A 27758-nucleotide genomic window follows, 5' to 3' on the forward strand; every position below is an offset into this window, starting at 1 on the left:
TATATACGAGAGCTCACGACGCCAGACATTCTGTGGCGGCTCTGTCGCGGCCCATCTGCGTTTCCGCGCGTCCTAATGAAGCGGCCACCATCGCTGCGGACAGCCGACGACGACGACCTGATGTGCGTCTCGTGCCCAGTTCACATAGCGCATGCGCACACATGCGCAGCGCACATTGGCCAGGGGTATAGACCGGACAGTGACACCTCCATTCTGTAAAAGGTAAAAATATACATATATATATATATTGATTTTTCTGTGTCGTTGCAAGGGAAACACTAACTGATTGTAGAGTTGATCACCTGAACATGGCAATATTTCTCAGGGAGTTTTAGTCAGATCGAAGGCATGTAAAAGCCCGTGATTGTGTCTGTTTGAGGAGCTTTAACTCCGTTCTGCTTTAATGTTCAAACTGAAGCTGTTAGCTGAGCTGCTAATATTTAACAGCTGAATCCCAAATGGATCTTTACTTCTCTTAATGTACATTACACACGTGTGTGTGTGTGTGTGTATAAAATTAAATATAGTACGTTGAAGCTGATTGTGTGTATCTAAATATAAATATGTCCATTAATTTTGTTCTGATAATGGCTCTTGTATAACTTTGTCTGTTGCAGTGAGTTTTGGGTCATGAAGAGAAAAATACAGTAATTTAAAAATATAAGTGAGAATTGTTAAACATGGTGTGAAGTTTCATCTGTCTTATGTACTAATCCTGACTTAGTTTTGAAAACTACTGATGATAAGAATGGTGAGTCAAAAATAAAACATCAATGTTAGACTTGTAATTCATGATAACTCATTCTGAAAGCATTTCTCAAGTGTTTTTACTTTGTATGATGCATATCCCACAGAAAAGATAACGTCTGTTTTACAGATATTTAAACCAACACACATTTTTAACGCTTCAGCAATTACAGAATCATAGATGCTTTGTAAGCCTTTTCAATTTTCCCTTCGAACAAAAATAAACAATAATGAATAAACTCCAGCCTCGTTTTATATTTTCATGTAGAGCAATGTTATGATTTCAGAAATCTTACAGTATATGAAGTTATATTGCACACAAATATTGTGTGATATTTTTAGAATGTGTATGGATTTCCAACAGGGGTGTAGCAGCCATTTTAAATGTGAGGGTGACACATGCACACCCCAACATCATCATAAATATCTCAAAGCATCCATAACTGAGATCTAAACACCAACACTGCTTTTACTCGGGTTCTCAAATGTAAATATCCTGAAGTGCCAATTACTTTATCTTTTTCTCCTGGTGCTGCCACTGCTTACATAGGTCCCAAGTTTCCAACTTCCAAAAGCTGGTCTATTTCTGAAGTGATGCTAAAGGCTGAGGCCTTGCAGTGGCTGACTGACGATGGTGAAGCTGCCTGGGGTTGGGGGTCTGGAGCTCTCCTCCAGAAATTTTTTTTTAACTCTAATCATAGATTGAAATATGCAATTTCTGAGCATTTCAGCTTACTTTTATGACATATATACTGGTATCAAAACTTGCCAGTGGATGGTGTATCTGCTGACAGTTTATAACGGCACGTCTATAGCCAAGTCAAGTCAAGTTTATTTGTATAGCGCTTTTAACAAAATTTGTTGCAAAGCAGCTTTACAGAATTTGAACGACTTAAAGCATGAGCCTATTTTATCCCTAATCTATCTCCAATGATGAAGCCTGTGTCGATGGTGGCAAGGAAAAACTCCCTCAGACGACATGAGGAAGAAACCTCAAGAGGAACCAGACTCAAAAGGGAACCCATCCTCATTTGGGCAACAACAGACAACATGACTATAACATTAACAGTTTTAACATGAAGACAGTTTCGTTGATGTTGTAACTCTTCATTGATGGAAACTTGAGTGCAAAACTGTTCATGACAACTGCAGTCCTAAAGTTAGCAAGTCAACTGTATTCCTCAGCCATAAAAGCATTACTGTAAGAGTCCAGAGCGTCCTCCAGGTGTAACTTTCAACTGTCCTCATGGGGCCGTCCTCCACAGGAGCGATGTGATAAGACTCCAACCAGACACAGGGCACCAGGATGGATCAAGCAGGTCCGAGGAGCAGAAGAGGTTCAACATCTCGATCCCAGGACCGACATGTAACTCAGAGGGACAGATGGGGGGGGGGGGGGGGGGGGGGAACATAGGTTGTTGGGTATGCCCTAAAAATGACGCAAGTATTAAGTCTGTGTGGTAGGCTCGCAGAGACGAGAGTCTTGACATCAGGCATAATACACAACAATGGCATGTTAATATGGTTAAAAAAATATAATGACCTGCTCTGGCTGGATGCTTGATTGGGTGATGGGAGCACACTCCTCAGCAATGATGGGATGCAGATGGGACCCTTAGGGCTGGCTAAGACAATTCAGTTACATTTCACCGGGTCTGGGACATGCGACAGAATGTCTGACGGCCGATTCCCTGCAGGCTACGATAGCCAGTCAAGGTCTTCATCTTCTCCACCAAAAGATTTCCTGTTGACTCCATGTAACTCAGAGGGACAGATTTGGGGAGAGAGAGAGAGAGAGAGAGAGAAAGAAAACACAGGTTGTTAGGTATGCCCAATGTCACCTGAATAAGTAGGAACAGTATACATATTGCACTGAGTACAAGCAGGGACTCTGGCAACTAACTATGACAGCATAACTAAAAGGAGAGAGCCAGAAGGTAACACAGGCATGAGGGAGCCCCGGGACATAAAGCAGCAGCCACTACACCATCAACAAACTCGAGTGAGTAAGCGAGTGGGGACTGACAGCATCCATACATCCCAGTTTACCAAAACACTCTGTCTGAGGACCCTCCAGATCTACACCTTTATCTCATAAACACCATTAACACAAGGCTTGACTAAACAGATCTGTTTTCAGCCGAGACTTAAACACTGAGACTGTTTCTGATTCCCGAACATTACTTGGAAGGCTGTTCCATAACTGTGGGGCTTTGTAAGAAAAGGCTCTGCCCCCTGATGTAGCCTTCACTATACGAGGTACCAGCAGATAGCCTGCACCTTTTGATCTAAGTAGGCGTGGTGTTATCAATGTGAGTTTCGAGTGAAAGACTGGGGTCAATAATCACTCCGAGGTCTTTTACTGCTGCACGTGAAGAAACAGAAAGGCCATCCAGAGTCACTGTGTAATCAGAAAACTTGCTTCTAGCTGCATGTGGTCCGAGTACAAGTACTTCAGTCTTGTCAGAGTTAAGCAGAAGGAAATTAATAAGCATCCAGTGTCTAATGTCCTTCACACATTCCTCAATTCTATTAAACTAGTGTCTCTCATCCGGTTTTGCTGAAACATACAACTGTGTGTCATCAGCATAACAGTGGAAACTAATACAATGTTTACGAATAATATCACCCAGAGGTAACATATATAAAGAAAAAAGCAGTGGACCCAAGACAGAACCTTGTGGAACACCAAACTTTACCTCAGGACGTCTAGAAATATCACCATTTACATCAACATACTGATAGCAATCAGTTAAATAAGAGCTGAGCCAGGAGAGGGCCGTTCCCTTAACTCCCAAAACATTTTCTAGTCTATCCAGAAGAATGGAACGATCAGTGGTATCAAATGCTGCACTAAGGTCAAGCAACACAAGCAGCGAGACACAGCCCTGATCAGACGCCAACAGTAGGTCATTTACTACTTTAACCAGAGCTGTCTCTGTGCTATGATGAGGTCTAAATCCTGACTGATACATTTCATGGATGTCATTCCTATGTAAATATGAGCATAACTGCTGTGCCACAGCTTTTTCAAGGATCTTGGAAATAAAGGGGAGGTTTGATATTGGCCTATAATTGGACAGCTGACAGGGATCAAGGTCAGGTTTTTTAATCAGCATCTCACTAATTTTATATCAGTTTTATAGCATCTCGCACTAGCAGCAACCTCCGCTCCTGGACAGTGAAGCTAATGTGGAAATGCTAAAATCTGCAGTTCCTAAAATGGCCACTTGAGGCAGGCTCCAAAAACGAGTCAACTCCCATAGACACCCCCCAGTGTTAAAATGTCCAACTTTACAGCGAAAACAAACATGTTTACAGCTTGGTACGAAAAACGGTGTAGGTCTCTATAGCTAGTTTCCCAATTCATGACAACTGTATGGGGGTGAATATTTATATAACTGAAAAGTTTAAATTATATTGAGCCATACATTTATGCATAATTAAGGGCGGGGCTGATTTGAGTGACAGCTGGGTTTGTGTCATCTTGTTAGCCGCTAACTTGCATTACCTCAGAACTCGAGCCAAATTCAGTGCAGGTGATGGATTTATGTAAATAATTTATGGAGCTTTTCCATGCAAGCACAACTTTTACACTCGACTACACCTGTAAGTTACTTTAATTTGCTTTATTAGATTGTACTTACCTTTCAGTATTTTTGATGTATAGGCTCCAGCTTGCCCGTGATTCTGCACAGGATAAGCGGTTAAGGATGACGGATGGATATTTTTGATGTCGCTGCTGATGAAGTTTATTGGGGTCTCCCCTTCAGTAAATTAGGCTCAGACTGACAATTTGACAGCTTGAGTGACTTAAAAAAAATTACATTTTGGAGTTTGACATAGAAATGATATCCATTCAGCATGAAGATTCATGTAGCAGCAGTCAGTTGTTCCCCAAAAGACACTGCTCTGAACTAAATCACAGGTTTGGTCAATTGCTTCAAATCAAACACTCTGTGCTATGTGACCATCATAGTCCAGGCCTGTAGCCTCCTTATTTGAGCTTCAAACCACTCTTCAGAAATCCTGTGAGTGATGTCACAGAGGCTTTGTCCATCTATTTTAACAGTATATGGTCTCACAGCACTGAGCAGTGTTTATTTTAATGGGCAATGACCTTGACATTTGATAAATCACACACTAGTCTTAGATCATTTCATAAATTAGACTATTACAGGCCTACACTAGAGTCTGTGAGATACAGATCTAGATTTTAGCAGAGGTGGACAAAGTATCCAAATTCATTACTTAAGTCAAAGTACAGATCCCACTGGTCAAATGTTACTCCGATACAAGTGAAAGTTGTCCAGTCAATTTTTACTCAAGTTAAAGTACTGAAGCATTTGCTTTTAAAAATACTTAAGTATTAAAAGTACATTTTCTGTCAACGCATTGTTGTATTATTGCCACAACGCTTACAAAACCTAATGCCTCTGAAGCAACCGACTGGATTTACTGACAAGCTTGTAGAACCTGTAGAATAAACACCTGGTAGAATGTCACAAAATGAAACACAACTGAATTGACAAAAAAAAGAGCCATTGTCATTTTCTTTCTTTCTTTTTTTATTTTAACACACCTACCCATCCCCACAAAGCAGCATGGTAGGGTTGTGACCCAGCTCTGGCAGTGTGTGCACGCATGCATGTGTGTATATATGTACAACCCTGTTTCCAAAAAAGTTGGGACAAAGTACAAATTGTAAATAAAAACGGAATGCAATGATGTGGAAGTTTCAAAATTCCATATTTTATTCAGAATAGAACATAGATGACACATCAAATGTTTAAACTGAGAAAAGGCATAATTTAAAGAGAAAAATTAGGTGATTTTAAATTTCATGACAACAACACATCTCAAAAAAGTTGGGACAAGGCCATGTTTACCACTGTGAGACATCCCCTTTTCTCTTTACAACAGTCTGTAAACGTCTGGGGACTGAGGAGACAAGTTGCTCAAGTTTAGGGATAGGAATGTTAACCCATTCTTGTCTAATGTAGGATTCTAGTTGCTCAACTGTCTTTGGTCTTTTTTGTCGTATCTTCCGTTTTATGATGCGCCAAATGTTTTCTATGGGTGAAAGATCTGGACTGCAGGCTGGCCAGTTCAGTACCCGGACCCTTCTTCTACACAGCCATGATGCTGTAATTGATGCAGTATGTGGTTTGGCATTGTCATGTTGGAAAATGCAAGGTCTTCCCTGAAAGAGACGTCGTCTGGATGGGAGCATATGTTGCTCTAGAACCTGGATATACCTTTCAGCATTGATGGTGTCTTTCCAGATGTGTAAGCTGCCCATGCCACACGCACTAATGCAACCCCATACCATCAGAGATGCAGGCTTCTGAACTGAGCGCCGATAACAACTTGGGTCGTCCTTCTCCTCTTTAGTCCGAATGACACGGCGTCCCTGATTTCCATAAAGAACTTCAAATTTTGATTTGTCTGACCACAGAACAGTTTTCCACTTTGCCACAGTCCATTTTAAATGAGCCTTGGCCCAGAGAAGACGTCTGCGCTTCTGGATCATGTTTAGATACGGCTTCTTCTTTGAACTATAGAGTTTCAGCTGGCAACGGTGGATGGCACGGTGAATTGTGTTCACAGATAATGTTCTCTGGAAATATTCCTGAGCCCATTTTGTGATTTCCAATACAGAAGCATGCCTGTATGTGATGCAGTGCTGTCTAAGGGCCCGAAGATCACAGGCACCCAGTATGGTTTTCCGGCCTTGACCCTTACGCACAGAGATTCTTCTAGATTCTCTGAATCTTTTGATGATATTATGCACTGTAGTCAAGTCAAGTTTATTTGTATAGCGCTTTTAACAATAAACATTGTCGCAAAGCAGCTTTACAGAATTTGAACGACTTAAAACATGAGCTAATTTTATCCCTAATCTATCCCCAATGAGCAAGCCTGTGGCGACAGTGGCAAGGAAAAACTCCCTCAGACAACATGAGGAACAAACCTCGAGAGGAACCAAACTCAAAAGGGAACCCATCCTCATTTGGGCAACAACAGACAGCCTGACTATAATATTAACAGTTTTAACATGAAGTCAGTTTCGTTGATGTTATAACTCTTCATTGATGGAAACTTGCGTGCAAAACTGTTCATGACAACTGCAGTCCTAAAGTTAGCAAGACAACTGTAGTCCTCAGCCATAAAAGCATTACTGTAAGAGTCCAGAGCATCCTCCAGGTATAACCCTCAACTGTCCTCATGGGGCCGTCCTTCACAGGAGCGGTGCAATAAAACTCCGACCAGACACAGGGCACCAGGATGGATCAAGCAGGTCCCAGGGGCAGAAGAGGGTTAACCCAGCATCTCAATCCCAGGACCAACATGTAACTCAGAGGGACAGATTGGGGGGGGGGGAGAGAAAGAAAACACATGTTAGGTATGCCCTAAAAATGACAAGTATTAAATCTGTGTGGTAGGCTTGCAGAGACGAGAGTCTTTACATCAGGCATAACACACAACAATGGCATGTTAATATGGTAAAAAATATATCATGACCTGCTCTGGCTGGATGCTTGATTGGGTGATGGGAGCACACTCCTCAGCAATGATGAGATGCAGATGGGACCCTTAGGGCTGGCCAAAACAATTCAGTTACATTTCACTGGGTCTGGGACATGCGACAGAAAGTCTGACGGCCGATTCCCTGCAGGCTACGATAGCCAGTCGAGGTCTCCACCCTCTCCACCAAAAGATTTCCTGTTGACTCCATGTAACTCAGAGGGACAGATTTGGGGTGGGGGGGAGGGAAAGAAAACACAGGTTGTTAGGTATGCCCAGTGTCACCTGAATAAGTAGGAACAGTATACATATTGCACTGAGTACAAGCAGGGACTCCGGCAACTAACTATGACAGCATAACTAAAAGGGGAGAGCCAGAAGGTAACACAGGCATGAGGGAGCCCCGGGACATAAAGCAGCAGCCACTACACCATCAGCAAACTCGAGTGAGCGAGCGAGTGGGGACTGACAGCATCCATACATCCCAGTTTACCAAAACACTCTATGTCTGAGGACCCTCCAGATCTACACCTTTACCTCATAAACACCATTAACAAAAGGCTTGACTAAACAGATATGTTTTCAGCCTAGACTTAAACACTGAGACTGTGTCTGATTCCCGAACATTACTTGGAAGGCTGTTCCATAACTGTGGGGCTTTGTAAGAAAAGGCTCCGCCCCCTGATGTAGCCTTCACTATACGAGGTACCAGCAGATAGCCTGCACCTTTTGATCTAAGTAGGCGTGGCGGGTCATAGAGGAGCAGAAGTTCACTCAGGTACTGTGGTGCGAGACCATTCAGTGCTTTAAAGGTCAATAGTAGTATTTTATAATCACTACGAAATTTGATTGGGACCCAATGCAGTGTGGATAAGACAGGCGTGATGTGATCATATTTTCTAGTTCTAGTAAGGACTCTTGCTGCTGCATTTTGAACTAACTGGAGCTTATTTATGCACTTATTGGAACATCCAGACAGTAAGGCATTACAATAATCCAACCTGGAGGTAACGAAAGCATGAACTAGTTTTTCTGTGTCACGCAATGACATTAAATTTCTTATCTTTGCAATATTTCTGAGATGAAAGAAAGCTATCCGGGTGATGTTATCAATGTGAGTTTTCGAATGAAAGACTGGGGTCAATAATCACTCCGAGGTTTTTTACTGCTGCACGTGAAGAAACAGAAAGGCCATCCAGAGTCACTGTGTAATCAGAAAACTTACTTCTAGCTGTATGTGGTCCAAGTACAAGTACTTCAGTCTTGTCAGAGTTAAGCAGAAGGAAGTTAATAAGCATCCAGTGTCTAATGTCCTTCACACATTCCTCAATTCTATTAAGCTGGTGTCTCTCATCAGGTTTTGCAGAAACATACAACTGTGTGTCATCAGCATAACAGTGGAAACTAATACAGTGTTTACAAATAATATCACCCAGAGGTAACATATATAGAGAAAAAAGCAGTGGACCCAAGACAGAACCTTGTGGAACACCAAACTTTACCTCGGTACATCTAGAAATATCACCATTTATATCAACATACTGATAGCGATCAGTTAGATAAGACCTGAGCCAGGAGAGGGCCGTTCCCTTAACTCCCACAACATTTTCTAGTCTATCCAGAAGAATGGAATGATCAATGGTATCAAATGCTGCACTAAGGTCAAGCAACACAAGTAGCGAGACACAGCCCTGATCAGACGCCAACAGTAGGTCGTTTACTACTTTAACCAGAGCTGTCTCTGTGCTATGATGAGGTCTAAATCCTGACTGATACATTTCATGGATGTTATTCCTTTGTAAATATGAGCATAACTGCTGTGCCACAGCTTTTTCAAGGATCTTGGAGATAAAGGGGAGGTTTGATATCGGCCGATAATTGGACAGCTGACAGGGATCAAGGTCAGGTTTTTTAATCAGGGGTTTGATAACTGCTAGTTTAAAGGATTTGGGTACATAGCCAATCGTAAAAGAAGAATTTATTATTTTTAGAAGCGGTTCAATTACTCCAGGCATTATCTGTTTGAATAGACGTGTAGGTAAGGGATCTAGTACGCAAGTTGAGGCTTTTGATGCCGAGATTAATGAAAGTAATTCAGTTTCTTTAAGGGGAGTAAAACATTCTAACTGATGACCTGATACAGTTATATTGTTAACTACAAGGTCACTCACATTGTCTGACCTTAAATTAGTAGTTTGAATTTTTTGTCGGATATTCTCAATTTTGTAATAAAAAAAAAAATTCATGAAGTCGTTGCTACTACATACTGCAGGTGTGCATGTGTCTATAGTGGACTTATTCCTGGTTAATTTTGCTACAGTATTAAATAGGAATCTAGGATTATTTTTGTTATCTTCTATTAGGGAGGAGAAATATGTTGATCTCGCAGCACTAAGAGCTTTTCTATACTTCAGGAAGCTCTCCTTCCACGCTAATTTGAACACTACCAATTTTGTTTGACGCCATTTACGTTCCAATTTTCGAGTGGTCTGTTTTAAAGTGCGAGTGTCATCATTATACCAGGGTGCTAATTTTTTGTCTCTGACCATTTTCCTTTTTAGAGGAGCTACATTATCTAAAGTATGGCGGAATGTTGACTCTAAGCATTCAGTTGCCTGATCAAGTTCTGCAGGGGCTGACAGTGACCCAATCAAAGTTGATAACTCTGGGAGATCATTTATAAAGTTATAAAGCTCTGTGTAGTAGTTGACGTGAAAGTACGTTTAATACAGTAGCGTGGTGAAGTGCATATATTATTACTCAGACATAGTTTGAATGAGATGAGATAATGATCTGAGATAACTTCAGACTGTGGAAGTATGACTATATTGTCTATGTTTAATCTGAATGTTAGTATTAGATCAAGGGTGTGACCACCATTATGGGTCGGTCCTATGACATTCTGCTTAATCCCGACTGAATCTAAGATGGACACAAACGCTGTTTTTAAAGGGTCTTCTGGGTTATCGAAGTGAATATTAAAATCTCCGACAACTAAAGCTTTGTCTAAGGAAATAACCAGATCTGAGATAAAATCTGCAAATTCAGAAAGAAACTCAGAATATGGCCCCGGGGGCCTGTAAATAATAAGCAATGGAATTAACTGGGTAGACTTATTTTTCGAGGCTACATACATTATATGAGTATGAAGAACTTCAAATGTATTAAATTTATAACCAGGTTTTTGTGTTACACCTAGATAATCATTATAAATAACCGCGACGCCTCCTCCTCTGCCAGTTAGACGAGGCTGGTGTATATAACTGTATCCAGGAGGACTCGCTTCATTTAATGCTATATATTCATTTGGCTTAATCCATGTTTCAGTTAAACAAAGTACATTAAACTCCTGATCAGTAATGAGTTCATTAACCATTAGCGCTTTAGATGTAAGACATCTAATATTTAATAGCCCCACCTTTAGATCAAAGGTGCTGGCAGCAGCTGTACAGTCAGTATGATCTAATTTTATATTGATTAGGTTACTGGAACAAACTCTCTGAAAATTTCTACCTTTTTGTTGAGCTCGGGGAACAGACACTGTCTCGATGTAGTGGGCCCTGAGTGACGACTCTGTGCAGCTAGCAGACAGTCGGTTTAGCCTGTTCGTCTGCTCCCTGGCCTTGGCTCTGGATTGTCAGAAATTAACTAGGCCTGTTCTGAGACTATGACCTATGCTGCAGGAAATGAGAGCAGCACCTTCCCGAGTGGGATGGATACTGTCCCGCCCTAACAGGCCAGCAGTGCCCTCAAAATTAGCCCAATTATCTATAAAGCCCACACTGTTTTCAGAGCACCACCTGGACAGCCAGCAGTTCAGCGACCATAACCTGCTGTAAGCTACATCGCCACACCGCATTGGGATGGGGCCAGAGCATACTACAGCATCAGACATCGCCTTCGCTAATTTAAACACCTCTACAAAGTTACTCTTAGTAACCTCAGACTGAAGAAGGCGTATATCCTTAGCTCCTGCATGGATAACTATCTTTGAGAACCTGTGCTTGCCTAGGACCCTAAGATTACCTGCTATGTCCGGCACCCTGGCTCCTGGTATACACCTGACTAAAGCTGCTGGTGCCCCTAAAGGCTGAGCTAATTTCACATGCCGTATGATAGAGTCCCCTATAACCAGAGCTCTTTCAGGTTTCTCAGTGGGTGCATCACTAAGGAGAGCAAACCTGTTCGGCACGTGACGCGGAGAGGAGTGGTGCTCCCGTGGGCTAGCCTCAGCGGTAGCTTTGGCTCTACGCTTATGCCGCCGAGCCGTCACCCATTCACCCCGCTGTGAAGGCTCTAATGCCGGAGTTGGGGGATTGCTCACTCCACCTAGGGCATCCAGACTTTCCTCTACAGAAACTACACTGTTCTCATGCTCACTAACCTGCTCTAAAGCCTGGACACGCAATTCTAGCACTGTAATCTTCTCCGTCAGAGAGCTAACTAATCTGCACTTATCACAAATAAAGCTAATAAAGCTATCGCTAGCGACGGAGGAAGAATGACTAAACATCCTGCACTCAGCACACTGAACAGGCTGAAGGTGTGCCATGATGAAAAGATTTACGTACCTTAAACGAAGATCTGTTGATATTAAAGCAGATCCGATGTGGATGGCCTCCACTTGTGGTCTTTACACAGGAGGAGAGAAAAAGAAAGCTTCCGGTCTTGGCGTTCTTCCGAAAAAAGAAAGAGAAAAACCGGAAAAAAAAAACGGAAAAAAGAAAGTGAAAAGTACAAAAAGGAAAGCGACAGTACAATAAAAATGAAGAGGATACTGGAAATTTATTTGTAGAAAAAAAGTTAAAAAAGGATTAGTAATTAACGTCGGCACTCGCGGGAAAAAAGGACTCGGCGCGAACAACTCAGGAACCTGTAGATGATATGTTCAAACTCTTTGCAATTTTACACTGTCGAACTCCTTTCTGATATTGCTCCACTATTTGTTGGCGCAGAATTAGGGGGATTGGTGATCCTCTTCCCATCTTTACTTCTGAGAGCCGCTGACACTCCAAGATGCTCTTTTTATACCCAGTCATGTTAATGACCTATTGCCAATTGACCTAATGAGTTGCAATTTGGTCCTCCAGCTGTTCCTTTTTGTACCTTTAACTTTTCCAGCCTCTTATTGCCCCTGTCCCAACTTTTTTGAGATGTGTTGCTGTCATGAAATTTCAAATGAGCCAATATTTGGCATGAAATTTCAAAATGTCTCACTTTCAACATTTGATATGTTGTCTATGTTCTATTTTGAATACAATATCAGTTTTTGAGATTTGTAAATTATTGCATTCCGTTTTTATTTACAATTTGTACTTTGTCCCAACTTTTTTGGAATCTTGGTTGTATGTTAATCAGGAAGACAGTGGAATAGCTGTAAATGCAGCTTGCTCAGAAAATAAAAATGACAGTCCAACCTGCTTAAAACCCAGGTCTGCATCTCTAGCTTAATAACTGCCCAACAGCAATACTGCTTTAAGCAAGACAAAAAAATGCAAGACCATCATCTGACATCAAAACAAAACTGTGTTAACGTTAGCCGTGGACAAGGCTCTGGAAACTTGGCAGGCAAATCCATAAAAAGTCATTTGACTAATCAGACTGCATAGCTATTGCAACGTTATCGCTAACTCTAAAAGCACAGACAACTTCAGTGCAAGTTTTCTCTTAGAATAAAACATTTACAGACCTCAGTATGCTTCCACAAGTTGGACAGCAAGTTTTTGTAGGCCGATGTGGTTCATTTTAGGCAAACAAAGTAAACAATTAAAACTAAATGAGTCTTTAATCCTTTCAGAAAACTGAAACATGGGTTCTATGGCCATGGGTGCGTGTATTCCCCAGAAGAACCGCCTCCTTCCATTCTGTCATCAACTGATCCTGTTCAAATAACGTTGCTGAGAAATCACTGAACTTGATTTTATACAGTCAATGGACGTGACATGACCCTAGTGATTACTGGTAGGCTCTCAGTGTCACCTGCGAAAAACTATCACGTTTTAGAAAAGAAAAAACATCCACTTTCAAAGCTGCTTCACAGTAATGAGTAACGAGGACCTTGATAGAAATGTAGTGGCATAAAAGTGATGTTTGATATTTGTATGACATTTGTATTTCAAATGTAGTGAAGTTAAAGCCATAAGTTTCCAAAAAAATAATACTCAAGTAAAGTACAGATACTCAAAAAGTGTACTTAAGTACAGTACTCAAGTAAATGTACTTCATTACTGTCCACCTCTCGACTTTAGAGACATTAAAACACTGGGATATTTCCAACATATGGATCTCTTTACACACCAGTAATATAAAGGGAAATTTAAGCATTCAGCCTTGATCTTGTAAATAAGTGATTAAAAATAATCTCTCACTGTACAAAAAGTTTTGCCTGGCTGATCTTTCACAGGCCGTACACAGAAATGTAAAAGACCTCCCTTTACTGAACTTCATTTTAGAATGCACACGGTGGGGGCGTCGTGGCTCAGGTGGTTAAGGCGCCATACCATGAATGCGGGCGACCCGGGTTCGATTCCGGCCCGAGGTCATTTCCCGATCCCTTCCCGTCTCTCTCTCTCCCGCTCATTTCCTGTCTCTACACTGTCCTATCCAATAAAGGTGCAAAAAGCCCAAAAAAATATCTTTAAAAAAAAAAAGAATGCACACGGTGTCCTTGTACTTGTTCCATCATAATCTGACAGGATTACACAAATGACCAATCGTGTGTGAGATATTAATTACATACGGTGAAGATCAATAATTATAAAGCTTTACTTACATCTGTACATCCATGCAGTGACAGCAGCAGTCACACGTCTGTAGGTTTGTAAACTTAAGGGTTTGTCAAAGCAATCAGAAAACCTCGGCCTGTGAAATGCCAAAAAGCAGTTTGGGAATCGGCTGAGTCATCAGACTGCTGTGAATGAAAACACCAGATTTTATTTTTCACTTGTCACCGTGATCAGCAAAGGGGCCCAATCAGCTCACCCCATACACACCAGAAGACATACCGGAAGCACTTGTTTAATAAGTTAAAGAAGTTAATTGGTCCAAAAACACTTATTGGCAAGTTTGGCTTAGATAAATCCTGACAGATCAGTGACATTACTCTTGAGATTTTTCTAATGTGGGTTTTTTTCACATCTTGGCTTGTCAGTTGGTTTGGAGATCATTTGGCAGGTCTGACTCAGCAGATGTGGGTCACTTGGGAGATCTGTGCTTACCTCTCCTACACCAGAAGAACAGAGCATCAACAAAGCAGGAAACTGATACAGAATAAAACAGTGCGGTGAACTCATTACAACTAGCTTAGCTCACAAAAATATATACTATACAAATAACATGACCATAATTATTCAGTTATCTTAGTTAAGTGAAGTTAGGTTTGTGTGACATACTAGTAGGAATGCAGTAACAATCCAATTAAATATGTCCATACATTCCTAAATTATTTGTGTCCAGTACTTCTCTTCTTGAATCTCATCTCATTCTCTCTAGCCGCTTTATCCTTCTACAGGGTCGCAGGCAAGCTGGAGCCTATCCCAGCTGACTACGGGCGAAAGGCGGGGTTCACCCTGGACAAGTCGCCAGGTCATCACAGGGCTGACACATAGACACAGACAACCATTCACACTCACATTCACACCTACGCTCAATTTAGAGTCACCAGTTAACCTAACCTGCATGTCTTTGGACTGTGGGGGAAACCGGAGCACCCGGAGGAAACCCACGCGGACACGGGGAGAACATGCAAACTCCACACAGAAAGGCCCTTGCCGGCCACGGGGCTCGAACCCAGGACCTTCATGCTGTGAGGCGACAGCGCTAACCGCTACACCACCGTGCCGCCCTCTTCTTGAATATATATATATATATATATATATATCCTAATCCATGAGTTTACATTTTGGCCAGTAGATGGTGGGGGAGTGTTCTGGAACAATAGAACATCAAACAGAACACACACACACACACAAAGCTTGTGCCAAAGACATCCCTAATAATACATATATTTAAAACCGAACATAATCAAATTTTACATTTTTACAATCTGCTTTCTATTGTAATGAATATACTACCTCAAAACTTCAAGTGAAAGTATGCATCTTTTTTAGAAGGTGCATTCAATCTGATTAGCTCCCACTCAGCTTCATTGTGATTGGTTGGTTGCCATTCAACGAGACTAAACCCTAACCCTGACTAGCCATAACCCTAAATACCCACAAAAACATGAAAGGGACAGAATCACTTGGTCATGAGGAGCAAGGAGTGTGTCTGCTGTGACAGTGCAGTGGTTAAAAAAAATAATAAAACATATATAGCAAAGTGCGTATGCTCAGCAGAACACCTACAGTAAATTGTACAAATTATTCCACCCCACTAACTCCTAAATTTTCAAGGCTGTTAAAGGAAAAGAACATGACAAGGCAAGGTTTATTATTTTAAATCTTTATAAAGGTTGAGGGTAAAAGAAGTATTAATAACGAATAATAACTGATTTTGTGCTTTGCTTTGTAAGGATGTTGAGATGGAGACCTGTGTGACCTCTGGTGAGGGGACATCAAGCTTTTTGGGACGCATCATCATTGTGAACGAAGAGAACGGTGGATTCCAGACATCTCTTAAAGAAGAACCAAAGGATGAATATGAATATTACTTGTGTAAGACAGCAGGGAGAATCTTTAACCTTCTTGATAATTCCATCTTTTACTCTCATTGGAGTTCATTTTTCACTGGACAGTTCCTCCATTTTTGTGTTCTGTACTTTATTTCTTGAACTATATAAATATGTAAATCATGAAACTACAGGTGGAGAAACATCAGACTCTGTGGACCAACAGAATGAAGAATACCAGATTAAACTTCTAAAAGAGGAAGAAGATGAAGCTGAAGATGAAGACTACCTCTGTAAGAAAACATGTTTTGCACTAACCAGACATTTAAAATAACTACTTACAGAATTGAAGGGCATTTATTGCCATACACAACGTTGAGAGATTAAACCTGAGCAGTAAATCTCAGTTATCAATTAAATTTTGTGTTTTATTTTGTATTTTAATCATTTCTCTGCTGTGTTGTGTTTTGTTTTGTTTTTTTTGTTTTTAAGACTGTGAGATTTGCAGATCTTTTTTCATCAATAAGTGTGAGCTTCATGGTCCACCACTCTTCATCCCTGATACACCTGTTCTTATCGGGGTTTGGGACCGAGCCAGACAAACTCTTCCACCATTTCTAAAAATTAGGAAGTCTGACATTCCAGATGCAGGTCTGGGAGTGTTTAATACAGGGGGCACGGTTCCAGTAGGTGTGCACTTTGGGCCATATGAGGGTGAGCTTGTGGACCAAGAGGAAGCCATGAACAGCGGCTACTCCTGGGTGGTAATTATGCATTATAACTACTGTAAATTAATTAAAATTAAAAATTGATTTTATTCCGTGATTAGGCCACACCAATTCGATTAGTTGGTTCTCGGAATCGCCGCTTGAAGAAAATGCAAAATGAAAAAAATAATAAAATCGAAATCAACTGCCGATTGAGGTCACGTGACGTCAAAAACCAATCAAATCGCCCCTTTCACTTTAGATAAAGACTTGTGGAAGAAACATGGCTGTGGAGGGGAATCCTGCAAAGCCTGTTTGTGATTGTTAGGATATTCAGCGAACAGAAGCGTAAAATCTTTGACAGGTGTGTCGAAATTCAAGAGGGGGAAAACTTTGCCCAGTTGTACTCAAGATGCCGTGAGCTTGTTACCCTGCGATGTGCCAACTTGGACTACAGCTCTGTGGAGGTGGGTTTGATTTATATATTTCACTGATTGATGTGAGGGGCAAACAAAAAATCATTCAAAGTATTTGGCCATCAGAACTAGCTACTCCTGGTCAAATCTTTTTTTCTGTGCATTGTAGACGTTCAGTTGACTGTAATTCAATCGTTTATTTAGCCTCTCTGTTTACTGGTTTGCCTGATAAAAGATGTGCAGCCAGAGCCCTTAATGCATATGGGTGGAAATAAGATAAGCTATTAAAAGAGCCATATGAAATGTGTAACAATAATGTATTGTCTTTGTTTTGTTTCTCTATTATGAAAGCCCTCTATTTCCACCGCTAATTTTACCATCAGAGCATTTTTTTATTTTATTTTTATTTCGCCCGCCCGCTTCATATTTTTCCTGAAAAAATCAGAGAACCAACTAATTAAATTGGTGTGGCCTTATATAGATGGGGAAGTCACCGTTCAGAGGATCTCGTCTGAAACAAACATTAACTATGTTCAGTTGACTTTCACTGACGGACAACCAGAGAACCAGAGTCCATCAGTTTTGTGATTTTTCCCGGCTCTCACAGCCTGCTGAATAACTAGCTTCAGCTAAGATTTACTTGGCTTAACTATAATTAGTTAGAAAAAAAACATAATTGCAGTTTCTAACACAAATATTGAAATTATAGCTTTGGCATGCATGAGGATAACAGCACTGTCTGGCTTAGATCTAAATGTGTTGACATTGTTTTTAAAGCAAACAGGAAAAAGACAAATACGTGTTGTGATTTCCAAAGCAGCAGCTGTCATTCATTCATCTTCAATAAATGAGATTGTTTTTCTAAGTTTTAGTCTATGCCTGGGTCCAAAACCATTTTCTTACATATAGCAATGAAGTGACAGTCTGGCAAGGCTTCTAAGCTTTTACAGAGATGGTACAGTGTTGTACACCTGACTGATGTTGCTGTTTCCTAAATGAGCCACCGGTTCTACAAATAAACTATTTTCCTTCAGTCTACAAGTTGCTGATGTTTACATGCAAATACTTGTTTCTAGCTCCTTAAACAACATTGGCTGCATTAAACAGTTTAAACACATCTAAATCTCAGACAGACCTAAAAATGCATTATCACTATATATCACTAAAAGTATGTGCACCCCTGGCCATCACACCCATATGTGGTTCTTCCTCAAACTGTTACCACAAAGTCTGAAGCACACAATCGTATGTAATGTCTCTGTACCCTGTAGTATTACAGTTTCCCTTCACTGGAACTAAGAGTCCAAACCTGTTCCAGCATGACATTGTCCCTGTACACAAAGCACAGGAGCTCCATGAAGACATGGTGTGTGAAGGTTAGAGTGAAGAACTTGAGAGTGTCCTGCACAGAGCCCTGACTGAACTCAACCCCACTGAACACCTTTGGGATGAACTGGAACAGCGACTGCACCCCAGACCTCCTCACCCAGCATCAGTGTCTGATCTCACTAATGCTGTTGTAGAAGAAGAAGCCTTTATTTGAGCATGCATGAACACGCATCTTCACAGCCACGCCCCAAAATCTAGTGGAGAGCCTTCACGGGATGTGGGTGTGATAGTCAGGGGTGCATAAACTTTTGGCCTTATAGTGTATATATGACCTACAGTACCAGTCAAAAGTTCGGACACACTCATTCGTAGTAATGAATGTGTCCAAACGTTTGACTGGTACTGTATCTCACCGTGTTTTACAGATATCCAACAGGAAACAGTGTGAGCAGTACATTGACGCCAAGAGAGAGATACACGCTAACTGGATGAGGTCAGAAACTCACTGCTGAAATCTTTATTGTCAAGCCTGAAATGATAAATCACTATTTTATTAATTAAATTACAACTAATTAAAGTACAAATTTATGTATCAATGTCTATTACCATGTGTTCATCATGATTCTCATTTTCTTTCTCGCTTTCTCTCTGTTGCTCTGCCTCATTCTCTCAGGTATGTGAATTGTGCTCGTAATGATGAAGAACAGAATTTGGTGGCTTTTCAGTATCGAGGGGGAATTTTCTACCGTTGCTCTCGACCCATTGAACCAGGCCAGGAGCTGTTGCTGTGGTATGAAGAGGAATACGCCAAAGATCTCAGCATCACATTTCACTACCTCTGGAAGAAAAAGTGCTTTGCAAATGGTTACGTACAAACATTGTGATTTTATGATGCTTATTTAGCTCAAAATGATTTCTGGATTTAAATGCATTTTATATCTAATTAATGTTTCCCTGTTTTAAAGCATACAAATCAACTTAAGAACAAAATATTCATGAAATGAGTTGCAAGAAAACTGTACTGCAAAGTTTACACATGCACTTTAAGAAGTGCTGAAGTAGTCAGTATGTTTTTTTTTTTTTAAATACTTACTATTAGAGGAAGCTCACTCAGTATACAGTGTCTTGCAAAAGTATTCATCCCCCTTGGTGTTTGTCCTGTTTTGTCGCATTACAAGCTGGAATTAAAATGGATTTTTGGGGAATTAGCACCATTTGATTTACACAACATGCCGACCACTTTAAAGGTGAAAATCGTTTTATTGCGACACAAACAATAATCAAGATAAAAAAAAAACAGAAATCTAGAGTGTGCATAAGTATTCACCCCCTTTCGTATGAAACCCCTAAATAAGAGCTGGTCCAACCAATTCACTTCATAAGTCACATAATTAGTTGATTAAGATCCACCCGTGTGCAATCAAAGTGTCACATGATCTGTCACATGATGTCTGTATAAATCAGCCTGTTCTGGAAGGACCCTGACTCTGCAACACTACTAAGCAAGCAACGTGAAAACCAAGGAGCCTCCAAACAGGTCAGAGACAAAGTTGTGGAGAAGTATAGATCAGGGTTGGGTTATAAAAAATATCCCAAACTTTGAATATCCCACGGAGCTCCATTAAATCCATTATAGCAAAATGGAAAGAATATGGCACCACTACAAACCTGACAAGAGAAGGCCCCGCCCACCAAAATTCACAGACCGGGCAAGGAGGGCATTAATCAGAGACACAACAAAGACACCAAAGATAACACTGAAGGAGCTGCAAAGATCCACAGCAGAGATGGGAGTATCTGTCCATAGGACCACTTTAAGTCAAGTCAAGTTTATTTGTATAGCGCTTTTAACAATAGACATTGTCGCAAAGCAGCTTTACAGAATTTGAATGACTTAAAACATGAGCTAATTTTATCCCTAATCTATCCCCAATGAGCAAGCCTGTGGCGACGGTGGCAAGGAAAAACTCCCTCAGACGACATGAGGAAGAAACCTCGAGAGGAACCAGACTCAAAAGGGAACCCATCCTCTTTTGGGTGATAACAGATAGTGTGATTATAAGATTTTTAACAGTTTTAACATGAAGTCAGTTTCGTTGATGTTATAACTCTTCATTGATGGGAACTTGAGTGCAAAACTGTTCATGACAACTGCAGTCCGAAAGTTAGCAAGTCAACTGTAGTCCTCAGCCATAAAAGCGTTACTATAAGTGTCCAGAGCGTCTTCCAAATGTGACTTTCAACTGTCGATATGGGGCCGTCCTCCACAGGAGCGATGTGATGAGACTCCAACCACACATAGGGCATCAGGATGGCTCAGGCAGGTCCGAGGAGCAGAAGAGGTCAGCATCTTGATCTCATGATTGACATGTAACTCAGAGGGACAGATTTGGGGGGGAGCCATACACTCCACAGAGTAGGGCTTTATGGAAGAGTGGCCAGAAAAAAAGTAATTGCTTAAGAAAACCCATTTGGAGTTTGCCCAACAGCATGTGGCAGGCTCCCCAAACACATGGAAGAAGATTCTCTGGTCAAATGAGACTAAAATTGATATTTTTGGCCATCATGGGAAACGTAAACCCAACACCCTGAGAACACCATTCCTACAGTGAAGCATGGTGGTGACAGCATCATGCTGTGGGGATGTTTTTCATCTGCAGGGACAGGAAAGCTGGTCAGGACTGAAGGAAAGATGGATGGCACTAAATACAGGGTAATTCTAGAGGAAAGCCTGTTTGAGTCAGCCAGAGGTTTGAGACTGGGACGAAGGTTCACGTTCCAGCAGGACAATGACCCTAAACATACTGCTAAAGCTACACTGGAGTGGTTTAAAGGGAAACATTTAAATGTCTTGGAATGGCCTAGTCAAAGCCCAGACCTCAGTCCAATTGAGAATCTGTGGCATAACTTGAAGATTGCTGTATGCCAACGCAACCCATCTAACTTGAAGGAGTTGGAGCAGTTTTGCCTCGAGGAATGGGCAAAAATCCCAGTGGCTGGATGTGCTAAGCTAAGAGAGACATACCCCAAGAGACTTGTAGCTGTAATTGCAGCAAAAGGTGGCTCTACAAAGTATTGACTTTGGGGGGTGAATACCTACAGTGGTGCTTGAAAGTTTGTGAACCCTTTAGAAGTTTCTATATTTCTGCCTAAATATGACCTAAAACATCGTCAGATTTTCACGCAAGTCGTAAAAGTAGACAATGAGAACCCAGTTAAACAAATGAGACAAAAATATTATACTTGGTGATTTATTTATTGAGGAAAATGATCCAATATTACATATCTGTGAGTGGCAAAAATATGTGAACCTTTGCTTTCAGTATCTGGTGTGACCCCCTTGTGCAGCAATAACTGCAACTAAACGTTTGCGGTAACTGTTGATCAGTCCTGTACACCGGCTTGGAGGAATTTTAGCCCGTTCCTCCGTACAGAACAGCTTCAACTCTGGGATGTTGGTGGGTTTCCTCACATGAACTGCTCGCTTCAGGTCCTTCCACAACATTTCCATTGGATTAAGGTCAGGACATTGACTTGGCCATTCCAAAACATTCACTTTATTCTTCTTTAACCATTCTTTGGTAGAACGACTTGTGTGCTTAGGGTCGTCGTCTTGCTGCATGACCCACCTTCTCTTGAGATTCAGTTCATGGACAGATGTCCTGACATTTTCCTTTAGAATTCGCTGGTATAATTCAGAATTCATTGTTCCATCAATGATGGCAAGCCGTTCTGGCCCAGATGCAGCAAAACAGGCCCAAACCATGATACTACCACCACCATGTTTCACAGATGGGATAAGGTTCTTATGCTGGAATGCAGTGTCTTCCTTTCTCCACACATAACGCTTCTCATTTAAACCAAAAAGTTCTATTTTGGTCTCATCTGTCCACAAAACATTTTTCCAATAGCCTTCTGGCTTGTCCATGTGATCTTTAGCAAACTGCAGACGAGCAGCAATGTTCTTTTTGGAGAGCAGTGGCTTTCTCCTTGCAACCCTTCCATGCATACCATTGTTGTTCAGTGTTCTCCTGATGGTGGACTCATGAACATTAACATTAGCCAATGTGAGAGAGGCCTTCAGTTGCTTAGAAGTTACCCTGGGGTCCTTTGTGACCTCACCGACTATTACACGCCTTGCTCTTGGAATGATCTTTGTTGGTCGACCACTCCTTGGTAGGGTAACAATGGTCTTGAATCTCCTCCATTTGTACACAATCTGTCTGACTGTGGATTGGTGGAGTCCAAACTCTTTAGAGATGGTTTTGTAACCTTTTCCAGCCTGATGAGCATCAACAACACTCAGAAATCTCCTTTGTTTGTGCCATGATACACTTCCACAAAAATGTGTTGTGAAGATCAGACTTTGATAGATACCTGTTCTTTAAATAAAACAGGGTGCCCACTCACACCTGATTGTCATCCCATTGATTGAAAACACCTGACTCTAATTTCACCTTCAAATTAACTGCTAATCCTAGAGGTTCACATACTTTTGCCACTCACAGATATGTAATATTGGATAATTTTCCTCAATAAATAAATGACCAAGTATAATATTTTTGTCTCATTTGTTTAACTGGGTTCTCTTTATCTACTTTTAGGACTTGTGTGAAAATCTGATGATGTTTTAGGTCATATTTATGCAGAAATATAGAAAAGTCTAAAGGGTTCACAAACTTTTAAGCACCACTGTATGCACACTCCAGATTTCTGTTTTTTCCATCTTAATTATTGTTTGTGTCACAATAAAACAACAATTTTCACCTTTAAAGTGGTCGGCATGTTGTGTAAATCAAATGGTGCTAACCCCCCCAAAAATCCATTTTAATTCCAGCTTGTAATGCGACAAAACAGGACAAACACCAAAGGGGATGAATACTTTTGCAAGACACTGTACTTTGTGCACTTCAGCTAACAAAGTCATCAGCATCAGCTCAGCATCAAAGTTTACACCTTGTAGTTCTAGGAATGTCATATTATGGGGCATTTACATTGCACTGGCTCTGATCGTCCAGAATACACACAATCAGACTTGCATTTCTAGCATTTCTTTATCTAGTAATTGTCTGTTTAACTATAGTATTTCTAGTAGTTTGTAGGTTCAAAAGGTTTACCATGTGTTTACAATATGTTAGGGTTTTTTTCACCTCTGGCCCTCACCATCTCGAGATCAGTCCCCTCGTGTCACCCAGACGTCTGGGGGTGAGTCGCAGAAAAAAGAAAGGAACCCCACAATCTAGTTCGCAATCTTTATTCGCAAGTCCCCCAATACAATGAGAGAATACAGGGATTTTATATGTGTCTTATCTGTGTGGATGAAATGACATCACTGTTTGATATGTCTATGTGTGTGTCTGTGTGGATATGCAGCTATGCTATATGTATGTGTGTGTGTGTGTGTGTGTGTGTGTGTGTGTGTGTGTGTGTGTGCGTCGTACGATGTCAGACTATGACAACAGTGACTAGGTCAGTAAACCTTAGACTGAGCAAAACACATCTTAATAAGCAATATATTTCATATTAGCAGATGTTCTAACAGATATCAACATTTACGCACAACCTTAGGTCAGAGATAGAATGTTCCAAAAGATATCAGTATTACGTCTCGAGCAATGTGTCTAGCTTAGACAGAAGGTCACACAGTAACTTGGTCAAGTTACACAGAATTCAATGCCTTCTAGCTGAAATAGTAAAATAGAACAAAACAATATTAAAAATAAATCCTTACAATTTTGTCACAAAATAAATTACTGCCTTCTTGGTCAAGAATAAATACTTACAATTATTTATCCTTACAAAGGAATAAAACCTTACACAATACTGTAGGGCAATGATAACTGTAATGTTAATTTTAATTACACATGCACTTAAAGAACTTTCTGTAATTATTATCTTCTTTTTTTTCTGTTCCAGGAATGAACAACATGCAAGTGTTCTCCTGCTCCTTGTGTCCAGCATCCTATACTTCTCAAGTTTACTTTCACAAACATGTCAGAAGATGCCACTATGAGGAGTATTTGAGACTGCTGAATTCAGGAGAGATTAAGTTTGAGACTCTGATGCCCATGAGGAACTCCAGTAGTCAGCAGACATCATCTGGTTCTCTGGGCACTAACAGTTCTCATGAAAAAAAACAACAAGAACTTCATCACTGCTCAGATTGTGGGAAAAGTTTTTCCGAGCTGAGTATTCTCCAGTTACACCAGTGCATTCCCACAGGGAAAAAAATGCATCAATGTTCATCGTGTGGAAAGAGTTTCAGTAACAAAGGAACTCTCATAAGACATGAACGCATTCACACTGGAGAGAAGCCATTCCACTGCGCACAGTGTGGGAGGAGTTTTACTCAAAAAAGTCACCTCCAAACACACGAGCGCATTCACACCGGAGAAAAACCATTTCAGTGCTCACACTGTGGGAAGAGTTTTAATCACCAGAGTCATCTCCAGCAACACCAACGCATCCACACTGGAGAGCGGCCGTATCAGTGCTCGCAGTGTGGTCGAGGTTTTACTCACCTCGGTCACCTCCAACAACACCAGCGCACTCACACTGGGGAAAAACCATTTCAGTGCTCAGAGTGTGGGAAAAGTTTTAATCACCAGAATAATCTCCAAACTCACCAGCGCATTCACACGGGTGAGAAACCGTATCATTGTACACTTTGTGGGAAAAGTTTCATTCACCAGAGCCATCTCCAGTTCCACCAACACATCCACACTGGAGAGAAGCCCTTTCAGTGCTCTGTGTGTGGAAAATGTTTTAATCGAGCTAGTCATCTTCAGCAACATCAGCGCACTCACACAGGCGAGAAACCGTATCAGTGCTCTGTGTGCGGGAAACGTTTTACACGAAACACTCATCTGCAAAAACACCAGCGCAAACACACACCAGAGACAGCATATTAATGCTGCATTATGGACGCAGTTTCAATTATTCAAGAACGTGCACGTGCCCTATCACACAGCTGACAGACTCAGCACGTAAATATATCAAATCCAGAAACATGATTTTATTATATGTTTTCCAGATTAATGTGCTAAATTATGTAAAGCATGTGTTGTGTATTTGTAGGCTTGACCAAAAACACTTCAATTTATATAGTCTTGTTGAATGTCTAATCCATTTTATGTTTTAGATGACACCGGCACTTATTCCTGCCTACGTAAGAAATGTGTATTTACACTAATCATAAACAATATGACAATCCAAGTGAACTCAGTATACCTAGTGATAAATGTAGCACGATGTGAAAAACACGATAATTCTGTTAATGTATTCTAGAGGTGGCCAATCTTATCCAGTATCAAAGAGACTGTTGTTCTTGGTAATTCTTTTGTGGATAAAATTGTACAGTGAACAACAGCATGTCTTCAAATCTGACAGTGAGGGTGACGATGGTGGAAAAACAACCTGGACGTCCTCTGAATATCATGGAAGGAATTTCTTAATTATCATCAGGTCCTTCTCCATATTTGTCAAAGTTAATAGAAAGCAGCAAGAATACTTTTAGGAGTGTTTATAATTCTCAGATTCTTCCAGAGGACAGTAGCAGTCATTTCCTCAAATTAAAATTCAACAATCCACTGTGACCTCCTCATTCCTCGAATAATAATCTCAGTGATTTTTGTCCATTTGCCTATAAATCAGCTTTATACCGTGATGCTATCCTCTAGATCACAGCTGTGTCCATATGATCAGTGATCATGAAGTTAGTGATTTTCCTGATTATTCAGTTGGTGCTCAACAGCCATGTTCTTTTGTAATCTGGAATAACAAGCGTGATGACCTTCAGTTGGGTTTCCAGAAGCATTCTAAGACCATGGTTCAGTCTGGGTTTTGATGGACATGAGTTTAACACTCCTCACCTTGATGTTGTTTACGGGAATGGTTTGGGTCCATGCTTTTTGTTTCTCCTGTTTAGCTATTTAGTTGTCAATCTCATTCCTCTCAAGTTTTCCTCCTCATGACAGCTCTGGCTTGTGAAGCTGCTTTGTGTCTATTGTTAAAAGCACTATTTAAATTGGAATGTCATTTAATTGTTCATTGTTTTAGTAAATTAAAATTCAAATTAAAAATGTACTTTCTATAAGCCACCTGTGTCTTATTAAATACAGATTTTATGGTATTAATTGTTTTACATTAACAAATAATTACATCATTGTTTCATTGTTATAAATACTTTCTTTTAATCATCCATGTCTTTTAAATGTGACACATTTAAGATTTTGAATTCAAAATGAAAATGTTCAACATGAATAAAATGGGTTTTTTTTGTTTGTTTTGTTTTATTTTTTGGGGGTCCCCCCCCCCAAAAAAAAACAAGCCCTACGGCATACCCAAGTAACATAATATAAACTTTATTTTAAACATGTTCAAATTAAATACAACTGTAGTGCTTAAGATACAACTAGATTTGCTTTCCCTTTTTAAAACACAAACCAAAAATAAAATTCACAAAACAAGGCATTTCTATGTTTTTGTCAAGGATTCTTATGTGTCCCTCAAGCCAGTTTCGGCAACTGGGGATCAGAATGCCAAGGCCCCCACCTGCGGCCGCTGCCCAGTCCACAATTGCGCTGGACCTCTATGGTTCCTCCTGCAGGTGGTGGATGGGTAAAGGCCCGACCACCATGCGCTCACCAATGAGTACCCTAAACCAGCTCCAAGGAAGATGCCCTTTGTGACCGATTCAGTTCATAACTTTTATGGATAGAATTTCTAGGTGCAGCCAGGGATTGAGGGTGTCCAGTTCACTGAGCTCATAATCACATCTTTGTTTTTTGCAGATGATGTGATCATGTTGGATTCATTGAGCCATGACTTCCAGCTTGCACTGGGGCGGTTTGCAGTCGACTGTGAAGCGACTATGATGAGAATCAGCACCTCTAAGTTTGAGGCCAAGATTCCTAATCGGAAAAGGGTGAATTGCTTGCTCAAGGTTGGAGAGGAGTCTTTTCCTCAAGTGGAAGAGTTCAAGTATCTCATGAGTGAGGGAAGAATGGAGCAGGAGCTTGACAGGCAGCTTCCGTGCAGCTTACTGATCTCTCTACATTCCTACCCTCACGTATGGCAATCAGCTGTGAACAAAAGAACAAGATCGCAGATGCAAACAGGGAAATGAGCTTTCTCTGAAGGCTTATCTCCTTAGAGACAGGGTGGGGAGCTCAGACGTTCAGGAGGGCTCAGAGCAGAGCTGCTGCTTGTCCACATCAAAAGCTGAGGTGGGGTTTGGGCATTTGTCTAGAATGCCTCCCAGATACCTCCTAGGTGAGGTGTTCCAGGCATGTGTAACTGGGAAGAGGCTCTGGAGCAGAACCAGAATACACTGGAGAGATTATATCTCTTGGCTGGCTTGAGAAAGCCTCAGTGTCACCTTGGAAGAGCTGCAGGAGGTGGCCAGGGAGAGGGAGTTCTAGG

At 40.9% G+C, this 27758-nt stretch overlaps 1 protein-coding gene across 1 annotated transcript; it reads left to right on the top strand.

Moving 5' to 3' along the window:
- LOC132875203 (histone-lysine N-methyltransferase PRDM9-like) lies at positions 1 to 26365 on the top strand. The gene is made up of 7 exons (XM_060911895.1): positions 1 to 222; positions 15788 to 15929; positions 16078 to 16176; positions 16376 to 16647; positions 18761 to 18828; positions 19009 to 19199; positions 24252 to 26365. Exons 2-7 carry the CDS (start codon positions 15797 to 15799, stop codon positions 25244 to 25246), a joined length of 1758 nt encoding a protein of 585 aa, XP_060767878.1. The 5' UTR covers positions 1 to 222; positions 15788 to 15796; the 3' UTR covers positions 25247 to 26365.
- Positions 26366 to 27758: the final 1393 nt, after the last annotated feature.

Source organism: Neoarius graeffei, chromosome 27 (assembly GCF_027579695.1).
Source record: "Neoarius graeffei isolate fNeoGra1 chromosome 27, fNeoGra1.pri, whole genome shotgun sequence".
Lineage (NCBI taxonomy): Eukaryota > Metazoa > Chordata > Actinopteri > Siluriformes > Ariidae > Neoarius > Neoarius graeffei.

What these genes read in the sequence shown, in the direction of transcription:
- LOC132875203 (XM_060911895.1), top strand. Translation starts at nt 15,797, where the DNA reads ATGGAGACCTGTGTGACCTCTGGTGAGGGGACATCAAGCTTTTTGGGA. An exon ending in TGAATATGAATATTACTTGT is followed by an intron (nt 15,930 to 16,077) that starts GTAAGACAGCAG and finishes ATGAAACTACAG; the next exon opens with GTGGAGAAACATCAGACTCT. An exon ending in ACAGCGGCTACTCCTGGGTG is followed by an intron (nt 16,648 to 18,760) that starts GTAATTATGCAT and finishes CGTGTTTTACAG; the next exon opens with ATATCCAACAGGAAACAGTG.